The following is an 11893-nucleotide window of genomic DNA, read 5'->3' as shown; positions in this document are numbered from 1 at the left end:
AATGGATTCCTTGATTTATAGTGTGCTGAATATTAGGACTGGTGTTTATAAAAGATCAAGAGTAGCTGAAAGTTTCCTGCTGAAACACAGTGTATTTTCCCTTTAACTCAGCATATTTTCTTTTTTTTTCCCTTATGAATGTTTTCAGAGACAGTGGGTGATTTATTTTAAAATGACCCTAATTCAAGGTTATGCCAATGAGACAACTGTCTTTCTCTTTGATTTACATGTTCCAATCTTTCCTTTACGCACAGACTATGTTGATATCATTTCCTTTATAAGTAATCTTGCTCCCAGAGTTACCAGCACACTGGCTCGCAAGTTGTTTCACTAGCAGGTAAGTGCTACTAAGTCTATCTAAAACTCAGAAAAGCCTTATTGGAGAAAGTAGTGAAAGACGTAATGTTATTTTTTGAATGAATTGCCAGATTTCTAGTGTTCCCTAAAATCCTTCATTTTACAATCATTCTTTCCTGAATCAAGATTTTGGCACAGGTTTTATGCCTCTTTTATGAAGTTTGAGTAAGATTTTCCTCTTTACCACCTGAAGAAGTTAAGCTATACAGTAGGAAAACTTCTGCAGAAATGTTTCTTACCTTTTGGATAGTGTTTCGCCTGCTTTATCTCATTTTTTTTACTGCATCAACCAGAAGTCACACATCTATCAGAGACTTTCTAACTGGTCACCAGTGAGTCATCTTCTGGACCTGAACTGTGAATTACGCAAGGAGGGCTACTCCTGCCAGGTATAGCTTTGTAGAATTCACTCTGCTGTAGGGAGACCATGTTTTGTTCTCACTTGCTCTAGAGTAAATATTGAGAAATTCCATCAATTTACCTGATATTATTATAAATTTTCAGGAGTTTAACTGACAGAAGACCATGTGGTTTGGTGAACTCTAACTGCCAGTACTCCTAGATACTTAATCAGTGCCAGTCTGCAGCACACAGCAAAGGAGGGCAGAGGTTTCTCTCTTTGAGGGAGATGACCACAAGGAAAATCAGGGAGAAATAAATATCTGTATTTAACACATTTATGTTGTTGTAGATATCTGAGCTATCATTTCTCTTCTGACTGTCCTTGTTACTTTTTTTAGACCAGAAGAAGAATCCAAATGACACCATACATACACGCACACATATATGCATGTAGTTCTGTGATAACCTGTGCAGAAACTGAAATAGCTGTTCTACCATATCACCATTGCCATGGGACTCGACATCCTAATGCATGTAAAACACAAGCTAGAATGACCTCATTTAGGGTACTTTCATAAACCTTCCACACGTCTCCAGAGTTGGCTTAGGATGACAGCACACCTTTCTCCATGAGACTTTATTTACTTCTACCTATAGCAGAAGCCATGCCAGCACTGAATGCTGACATGCAACCAGGCTAAAGCTTTATGTGGCCATTACTCCAAACGCAAGCAGATTTTTATAGGCTTGTAGAATTTAGGTTTGATTCTTCCCACATATGTTTTTTGGTTTCCTATGCACTATTTCTCCTTCCTACACGAAGATGAGCACAAAGATGGCTCTGAAAAGACGCATCTCAAGGAGGCGATTCTCAACCTTGGTCCCATTTTATACATTTTCCATAAGAAAGTAACTGTCTATTTAATTCAGCTTTTAACATTGTGTTTTCATCATTTTTACTTTTAGCATAAAGAAATGCAAATATATTAGGTCAGTGGGAAGATAAAACCAGCAAGATAAAAAGGCTAATGGTGTTTTTAAGTAGCTCTCAAGAAAGAAGATACTGTATCTTCCATACCCTTTTTTTCAATAAGATGTGCTTGGTTCTACAAGATAATATACTTAAATAGCAGTGAACGTACTATAAATCTACATCCTCTTTTTATGTCATTTAAAAATAAAAAATACTCTTCTAATGGTTTCATCTACTCTAAATATTGCTTTTGTTTGCAACTACATAGCCAAAGAAAAAGATGAGTGGCTCCTAAAAAACAGCTAGGAGAGCTGCTTTCTTTAGAGTAGAAACACAGAACTTCAGCAAGAAATGGTTAATGCTTTTTTGTCCAGATTTCCTTGATGCTCGTTGACAGCAATATTTCTGTGATGGCACGGTTACTGGCAAATTTAATGATTTACGGAAAGAATAAGAACAGAGCAGTGGCCTCAGAAATGTCACTTGAAGGCCTCTTGATTGATTTTTACAATGATCCTAGAAAACTATTCATCCTGTATCCAAATTCACTGTTATTTTTTATTCCTTGTAGAAAGTTACAGCTATATTTAGGCCTAAAATTAATTTATTTTGGAAGCAAATAGGAAAGAACTCTGCAATACAAGCAGACTATGAAGTCTAGAGCACAGTAATTGTTTAAAAAAACCCGTGAATCAGTCTACCACAATATTAATAAAGAAACATAAAGGTATTAGGCATTGATCATTGTAGCATTTCACCAGGCCACTGGAGTGGCTTGAGAGTGATATACTAGAGTGAAGGGTGTGACTGAAGGGTGTACATACATCACTTCCAAAGCAATTACCTGTATCAGGAGCAGTGGAGAGCGGGAGGAGACTGGATGTTCTTTTTGGTAGGTTATGTTGTTACAAATTACAGTAGACTAAAAATCATTTTTCTTACTACATCACAACAGCAGCTTTGTGTAGAGTGAGACTCAATGTGTTTCAAAGAAAACCCCAAACAATTCTCATGATTACACTTACTGTCCAGCTGCAAAGACAGAGGAAATCTTCAATGAATTTCATTCTATTTCATGATAGCTGTGTAGTAAATGATTTGCAAAATTTTCCCCTCCTCAGGGCACAATGTGTTGTCTGCACAGGTGGGAAGGCCCCTCCAAAGTGCAAGCACTAGATAAGGAAGCAAAACTCCAGTCACTAGTTCATTATCGCATTTACAGCCCTTGATTTTCTGCAAGTTCTAGCTTTTCTCACTATGGATAACTCATTTTCAGTCCTCAACAAACTTGATATGAAGAGGGTTATTTCTCTAGTGACTTCATGGGCATATCGTGTTTATGCCTCATGACATGACAAATGTACATAACTTCCAACACTTCATGCAATTTTTTTTAGTTCCAGATACTTGAGATAAAAGTGCAGCTTACAGCCTCAGCAATCATGTGAAAAATGACACTGCTGCAAGGAGTTAATCAATTAGGAAACATTTCCCGACTTTTCAAATTTAATTTATTTTTCTGTCATTTTAATGGTTCTTGTCGTTTCGTTCATAAACGTCCTAAATAATTCCTTTTCCTCTTTGTTATTACAAATATTTTTTTTGTAAGCATATTGAGAATTCTGTCCATCTTTTCTCAATAATATTTACTTTTCTTACTTTCAATAACTTTACTGAAATACTCAGGGCTTTGCATGTTTTGAATGAAGCAACACTAGCATTATATAGAAAGAAGCAGTCCTGGCCATGCTTTGTTGAGTTTTATGTTCTTGGAAAACAAAATCAAGACATATTGAATACACCTAACCTGAAATGTGAATGAGGAAACCTTTCCTGAATATAGCATTTTTTCTTATTCATAAAATAAGAACGTAATTGTGTTATTTTAATGTTGATCTTAAGGGAAAAGGAAAAGAAGTATCCATAAGAAATAAAACCATCTTTCAGACTTTCTTCATCCGTATTCTTTGAAAGACCTCCAGTATTTAAAATTTCTTTAAATGTAAGACCTCCAGGATTTAAAATTTTAAGCAAGAGTGATTTACAGCCTAATTTCACTCTGGGAATTTTGCTTATAGGGTAACTACTGTTATAATTGTGTGAGAAATATTTTGCTAGTTATTAGCTCAGGTATACGTATGGCTTTCAACAAAACAATATTTTTTCTGTGTTTAGCTTATACACATATGCACTTAGGGTTTTTTGTGTCTTTGTTGTTGTCTCCAAAAAGCACTGTATCTATCATTGTGAATTTATTTCTAAGAACGTAGAAGACATTGAAATCACAGGGGACATATATTCATTATTTTGATGCAGTAAATCTACAAAATATATGGCAGTGAACATAGTTACATAACAAATATTTATCTAGGTCTGATGCAATTCATGATCTTGAAATTGGGCTATATAATGTTATATAGTGTCCACACATGCGAGGAATCAGAATAGCAGTAATCAGTCATTAATATGTGGCTAATCCTATTTTATTGAACACTAGAGGGAGATCAAAGCAAAAGAATAAATTATCTAATAGCTATTAATTGGAGTAGTTCATAAAAATTCAACTGATGTTACAATGAAACACCAGGTAGCATAGTATCTTAATTTTTCATCATAGTTTTCACATAGTCTTATTTTATATTGTTTTATCTAGACTGTAATTTTAAACAATAGAAAAGAAGACTTAGAAGGAAAAGGACTGTGCTTTTATCAACACTACAATTAATGTATTCTGAATTAAATTAGTTTTTCATAGGATGCATGTTTACTTCTTCAGTAAGAAGATAGAGTTTTTAGCAACTGAACAATGAAACATAAGCACAGAGTCGAGCTATCCCACTGTTATCTGAACACATGGTACTTCTTTCTAGCATGTGCCTACAGCAATAAGCAGGGGAAAATTATGTTTCTGAAAGACCTTCCCTGCAAAAAAGATCTTTCTGTTAGACCTAAAGGCAAGCAACTGAGTCTGCTCACATTCAGAACACATTTCAGGACGGAAATTGGTGCTGTCACTCCTTTGCCACCACAACTGCTGTTTTGTCCAGTGTTTGCTGAACAAATTTTGCAACACAAGATATGTGTTTTAAAATACAGACTTTTTTAGTTTTTCATGAAAAGATGTCATCAAATGCACACTTTTTTGCCTTCTCAGTTCCTGCTAGGAAATATCAAGTCTTTCCACAGAATTCCCAAAGGAAGGGCTCTTAGGACCTTGAATAGTTTCCTAAGAGGAAGGATCTGGTTAATCAGGCCCTAGTGGAGAAGGAACCCTGGCATCAGTGTTTCAAAACCAAGGAACTAATGCTCCAGTTTGTCCAGGGACTGTTATGCAGTTAGGCATGCCTCAGCTGCATGGAAACAGCCTGATGTTGGCATCAGTAGAAATGCAATTATTGCAACAAAGAACTCACAAAGGGTTAGTTCACCCTGAGAAAACTGACACCACACTCTACTGCTCCTGTGGCTATGCATGGTAATACAGGTTTGGATAGGTTTAAGGCAGATGATAAGAGAGGGCAGGAGCAAAGTCAAATGCAAATGGGAAGTGAGAGCTGGAAATTTGCCATTCAGCATGGTGAGCTGCTAAGCTGGCTCAGGGCTTGCTATGAAACCATAACCTCTCATAGTGTCAGCAGTCAGCTCTTCTCCGCACAGGAAAAAAGAATGCTGCAAGTTTCATTTCGCTGCTTGGTTCAAAAGGAGACAATATTTATATATAATTGAACAACCGTGCTAACATTAAAGTTAAGTAGCAACTCCTCACGTACTTCCTGCACTATTTGAGTGTCCTTAACAAATGCTAAGGGATTTCAAAGCCAAGCCAGCTAAGAAAAACATTTCCTTCAAGAGTTTAACAATAATACAAATTGTAGCTGAGGATGTTTCACATATAACCTGCTACCATTCATCAAGTAGACAGATTTATCTTTGATTTTTTTTTTTTATACAGGCCATGTTGATTTACCTTAATCATGGTCAACCTAGAAGCCACTAAGATACTTTAAATACTCTGAGACAGCCAGTTGGTCTACACTTTAGCTATGGCCAGAAAAGCTATGGGAGGAAAAGCAGGCAACTTTCAAGCTAGCAGAGCCCTTAGGAGTCTGTAGATATCGTACAGTAATTCCTCTAACACAGTTACTTTTAACACCTACAAAGAGCCATACAATGTGCAGGGCAAGGCAGAATTGGGATCTGCATGCCCTTTTTCAGTTCTTGTTTGTTCAGGGCTAATCCCAGCTGGCAGACAAAAAGAAATGTCCCTTAGAAAGTGTAGGAAACAGCCTGCCCTCATGACTTGCCTTCCTATAACGGGTCCAGTCCCTTTTGTCCCCATGAAAGCCATTGCCTGCCTACTGGGAAAAAAAAAAAAAATGAAAAGACAAAAAAAAAGTTTGTCCTTTCACTTTTTGTAGAACTGTAAAATCTAAGCCTCCACATCAAGGTTTTCAGTGTCTTGTTTCCTTCCGTAATACCTCGTATGTATATAAAAGCTGGAAACAAGAAAAAATGGTAATTGTCAACCACAATTTTATACAAATTTGTAACAGCTTGAATGGACACTACTGAACATGTGTAATGCTCCCATCCACTGAACGTGGGACTCACGCTGTCATTTCCAGAAACATGTTGCCCTAAGCAGCACCAGGCAGCATAACCAGTCACACACAGCTTGTCTGAGCACCTCCACAAGTGTTAAACGTTCCCACATGACCAAGTTTTAGAAGGAGAATCAAGCTGAACCAGGTGCTCCGACACACAAGGTACATTTATTGAAGCCTATGAGGATTTTTATGCTGGATAGTTTGGGGGATGAAATACTAGAGCAAATTACATCAGAAGGCATTTGTTAAGACATTAATCACTTTCTTGAGTTGAGAAATGGTCATGGTCTTTTAAGTGATAAAGCACTACCTATGTGCTGAAGGGCTTATGAAGTATATTTTATATATTGTGTCTGAAACACACAACATTTATTCTTTTTCCATTCTAAATAAATTACTTTTCTAAAAAAATATATACATAAAAGGACAGGGAATTCATAATTTCATGGCTCTAGAAACAAATTAATGAATCGACATAACTGGCCAGTTATCGCAGTTGTTTTCTGCAGTCCAAAAGCAGAAGAAACTACTCAATACCTCAATGCAAAAAAACATGGGAAATTATACAGTATTTATAATATAGAATTTCTTTACTATGTCATATTATTACAGTTTACAGCTGAAGTTACTTTCATTGCTAACAGCTGACTAGGCCAGTTCGTTTAACATTTGGGGACAGAGGGAATTGTGTTGTTTATTTATTTAATTAATAACTTTTCATCCAACAAAAAAAATATAATCAAGTACAGACCTATTATTCCCAAACCTTTCAGGTGCTAAGTCATCTCATTTATTCTGTAATGAAAAAATGAATTTTTGTAATCAATAGGCCCTAGGTGCACAAGAGAGAACTATGTTTTTTGTCCAAGACTAATCTTGCACAGCGCTGAGAGCTCCCAGCCTCCTTGGAGGCATTCTCAGCCTTGTCACAAGCTGAAGTATGGGGGCTGGCTCTTAGCAATGTCACAGTGTGAATATTTTTTGCAAGTGTCAGAGTGTTGAAAAGACCCAAACCATAATCATGGTGAATGAATACAATTGGCAGGTACTCTGAATTGTATTCTATTTCCTAAGTTTGTACCGTATTGTCAGTATGGTTTCTAGTCCTGGTTTCCAATCTCCCAGTTTCCCGATTCATTTTGCTTTAGATAACTACAAACTGAATATAAATTGCTGATAATACTACAAATGTATGCATTTTTAGTAACTTCACTGTTGTCATCAGCTTAGTGCCCACTATATCATCTCAGCTGGCTGCCTCTTTCTAGATAAATAATGTTTCTGAATACTCGATGTTATTGAGCTGTTGATTTCTCCCCCCAGGGAGCTAATTTAAACATGAAAAACAAAGAGTTGCAGTTTTTTGTAGTTTTTGTGATACAGCAACTTGCAAATGTGTTTCAAACTTAAAGGGTATTTTTGCTATTTATTGCTCATTTTTTACTGTATTACATTTCTTGCTGCAGTCAGGTAAACTTATTCTTAGACTGTGAATGACCTCAGGAAAGGTGAAATCCAAATAGTTCAGCCATGCAAGGAAAAAAAATTACTGTAGTATAAAGCACTTTTTTATTATTTAATTGTTGTGTTGCATTTTAAACCATCCTGACACATAAACACTAACTGTGAAAGGCTGACTTTGCAGATACCAGTAAAAGATAAACCTGAGGTCCTTCAGAGGGTGGTGGTGGTGGGTGGCACAAACTCTTTATCTGCACAATACAATGATGAAGCAAACTGGCAAGGCATTGATGGTAGAGAGGAAATCTGTTGCATCCAAGCTGACTCTGGTAATGCAAACACAATTTTTTTTGTCACATGATGTTTATTTATAACTTTGTGTGAAATGGCCTTGGCTCTGATTTCTGTAGCCAGTGGAAATAAGCACCCTGCCCAAAGTGTCTTATTTTCCCATTAGCTTTTAGGACACACCTAGGTTATTCATCCTGTTCACAATATCTTTACATCCCGTGTGCAGCCTGTATGTCCTACACTGCCTAGAAGAGTTAAACTACCTCATGAATGCTACCTGGAAGATCTGTGGCACTGAAAAAAATCCTGCGAATATGGGACTTAATGCCGATGTATGATACAATGTGTACTGGGTAGATAAGGCATTGGATTCACTACCTGCATACAACACCGTATACACAGATACAGTCTGGAGGACTAAGACAGAAATATGACTGTGCACTACACAAAAAAGGACATAATTGGCAATATCCTTGATGGAACCCTAATAAAACAGTGTGCAATAGCCATATACACATGCTGAAATGAGAATCTCTGAAATATGAATGTCTTTTTCTGGCTTTCTATGAACTGTTTTAAAACAATATTAAGTGGTATAATGTAATCATTCAGTTTACTGTAACTGCTCTAAAGCCCTTATAAGTTCTCTGCTCTAACCAAATGCAGTACTTAATATGAAGTTATTATATAAAACTGTAAGCAGCAGACGTAATATATCATGCCATTCATAGTATTGTACGTTTTCAGTGAAAGAACCTTCATTGCTGTCAGGCAGATTAGTTTAGCAATATGACTATATCAGCAAAGAAGAATTATTGGAAAATAGTTCTGAGAGAATAATGACCTAAGAAATGCACTTTTACCTACTGATTCTCCTGTTTAATTCCCATTGAAATTAATCATAAAACTTAACTCTGACACTAGCTCTAGGTGAGAATAAGAAAAACATATTATTACAAAGACATTGTTGAGTCTCTTATTCTTGTTAGCAAGTCATTCCTTCACAGACTGACAGATATTGACCTAATTGACTTTAGGAACTTTCACACATGCTGCAGTGCAACGCAGTTCATTTAATCCACCCATACGGCCTTTGTTTTCAGATAGGTATGGATATTCTCCTGAATGCTTTCTCTTAAGTGAGTTTGTTTCAATTGAATTAATGATAGCTGGTGATCCAAGTCTCCGCATTCTTCATTACAAGCAGCACCTTACTTGCAATCTTAGCAGATAACATTAGCAAAAACAAAAGTGGCCAAACACATTCATCTGAGTTAAGGCTAATCACATTCAAGTGCAGTTCAACTCCCCTGATTACAGATACCCACTGACATTTGCAGAGGGCATTGTTTGTATACAAAGTAATTAAATCTTTGGACTTCTCCCTTTGTAACAGTAATAGAGCATATTACGACACTCAGCAACCCTAACCATAAGAAAATATCCAAAAGAATTTCAAGACTTACTGCCATGAAAGCGCCAAACAATTAAAACCTGGTTTGAACTCTAAAACAGAGGAAAAATATATCCATTCTTTTCAAAGGGGGATATTCCAATTAGCAACTGCATTTTTCACAAATGGGGTTGTAAAAATACAAGAAAAATAGGTCTTATTGTTCATCAAATCAACAGACAGTTTCAATTTAAATGAAAAGGAAGTCTCTCACTAGTACCTAACACACCTCAGAAAAATATCAATATTTATGAACGTTCATATCTAAATTGACAGCATTTTTTTTTAACAATCAGCAGTGTGGTGGTAAACACGCTACTGTCCTGAACAACAGTTTATCTTGGCATTGGTTTCATTTGTGTCTAATAATACTGCAAAACTGGTGAGAAATTCCAGACTTTCTCAAGGCAAACAGCTGGGTCAAAAAGATTGCCAGACTCTTGAAGTCTGTCAAATCAGTTTCAGTAAACGTGTAATGCTCTTTGGTAAAGAAATCTACACAATTCTTTTAAAACTGCTTTGAAGCTAGAAGAGAATTTACACTTTGTTTTCCCCTGAGGCTCAGCAAAGCCTATGGAGCTCTTACTTTGTCTCTCTCTAACCATAATGTATGTTTGTTGCATTGCAATAAATGATATTTCAAATGTTTATTTTTGCTATATCTATGTGGTGAATTTCTTTTTGATATTTATGGTTTTTTGTAGGTGAAATTCAGAATATTACAGTTAAGTCTAAAAATTGCCCCAGATGAAGGAGAAAGCCCTGCCTGACTGACAGGTCAGCTTCAGAAAAAGCCAAGCCTGAGAAACAATCCAGAAGTTTTCCACGATCAGAAGAAATGAGCACTGAGAGACCTTCCCACCTCATCAAACAACTAGGGCAGACAAGCATTCCTTCCCTCAAAAATATAAGTGATTTCTCCTTAAACGCCACAGACTGCACCCAGGTCGTGGTGCCAGAGGAAGTTTTTTTCACTGTTGCTGCTGCTGGAATACTGGAAAATCTGCTTGTCCTCATTGCTGTTGTCAGAAATAAGAATTTGCACTTGCCCATGTACTTCTTCATTTGCAGTTTAGCGATTTCAGACATGTTAGGTAGCTTGTACAAAACTCTGGAGAATATCTTTATCATCTTATGCAAAATGGGGTACCTTACACGTCGTGGGGACTTTGAGAAAAAGCTGGATGATGCCATGGATTCCATGTTCATTCTGTCCTTATTGGGGTCGATTTTCAGCCTGTTAGCTATTGCAGCAGACAGATACATTACTATCTTCTACGCTTTGCGATACCATAATATTATGACACTAAGAAGGGCCTTAGCTATCTTGGCGATCATTTGGACGTTCTGTGCTGGCAGTAGCATTGCCATTGCCCTCTTCTCTTATGAAGCAGCAACAGTCATTCCCTTCACCATCCTGTTCCCTTTAATGATGTTTTTTATACTGTGTCTTTACATCCATATGTTCCTCCTGGCTCGATCTCATGCTAAAAAGATTGCCTCACTGCCAACCAGCACAGTCCACCAGAGAACTAACATGAAAGGAGCCATTACACTGACTATCTTCCTTGGAGTTTTCCTTTGTTGCTGGGCCCCCTTTGTTCTTCACATACTCTTAGCAAGGTTTTGCCCACATAACCCTTACTGTGCCTGCTATATGTCCATTTTCCATGTGAATGGGACACTCATAATGTGCAATGCGATCATTGACCCTATGATTTTTGCATTCCGAAGCCCAGAATTGCGGAGTACATTTAAGAAGATGTTTTGCTGTACCAGGTCGAACCAAAACTGGTAAACACATCATGAAAAATGAATATTATAGAAGAAACCTATGTGATGCTGTGCAACATCAGTTTGCACAGTTAAAAATACTAATGATACTGACCAAAGTAGTACCATGCGTGTAGGATACTGCCAGTGATATTTAGAGGGCTACCAAAGAATGCATGAAAACAAAACACACACAAAACTTTGCCAACCAGACCTCCAGAAATATTAGTAATTAAATTAATTCTACTGATAATTTTCATGCAAGTAAAAATAACTGCATCTTAACTACCTTTAGTCACTTCGGGATAAAAAATATAAATCTTCTGCAGCAAGTATTGCATTACCCCAGAGATGTGTTTATCTCACCTCATTTTATTTCAGTTTAAGGTATATTCTACTCTAAAATTCTGTTGTTTAAATCACAATGAAATGAACATTTGTTGCTATACTGTGTATTTACATAATCTGTGGTAAGGTAGAAAATGTGGGCATGTAACGATTTTGCTGGAAAAGTAAATTCATTACTATACTTTAACATCTTTCCTTAAAATTATGCCATTAGTGTTCTCTAAGTTTCAAAAATAACCTTTGGAGTGTGAATCCAAGAGAAGATCACTGAATCACAGAATGGTAGGT

At 36.6% G+C, this 11893-nt stretch overlaps 1 protein-coding gene across 2 annotated transcripts; it reads left to right on the top strand.

Annotated features, from left to right (window-relative positions):
* Positions 1-232: 232 nt before the first annotated feature.
* On the top strand, positions 233-11528 carry MC2R (melanocortin 2 receptor). Of its 2 annotated transcripts, XM_054060460.1 has the most exons (3): positions 308-337; positions 651-746; positions 10189-11528. In XM_054060460.1, the coding sequence occupies exon 3, from the start codon at positions 10323-10325 to the stop codon at positions 11280-11282; it is 960 nt and encodes a 319-aa protein (XP_053916435.1). In that variant the 5' UTR covers positions 308-337; positions 651-746; positions 10189-10322; the 3' UTR covers positions 11283-11528. The 2 variants fall into 2 exon arrangements, with proteins under 2 accessions (XP_009566319.2, XP_053916435.1); XM_009568024.2 differs by lacking the exon at positions 651-746 and having other exon boundaries at positions 233-337.
* The last annotated feature ends 365 nt before the right edge of the window (positions 11529-11893 follow it).

The sequence above is a fragment of the Cuculus canorus genome, chromosome 2, assembly GCF_017976375.1.
Source record: "Cuculus canorus isolate bCucCan1 chromosome 2, bCucCan1.pri, whole genome shotgun sequence".
NCBI classification, from domain to species: domain Eukaryota; kingdom Metazoa; phylum Chordata; class Aves; order Cuculiformes; family Cuculidae; genus Cuculus; species Cuculus canorus.
Note: the sequence above shows the minus strand (reverse complement) of the source record. Positions and strands in the feature narration are given on the sequence as shown.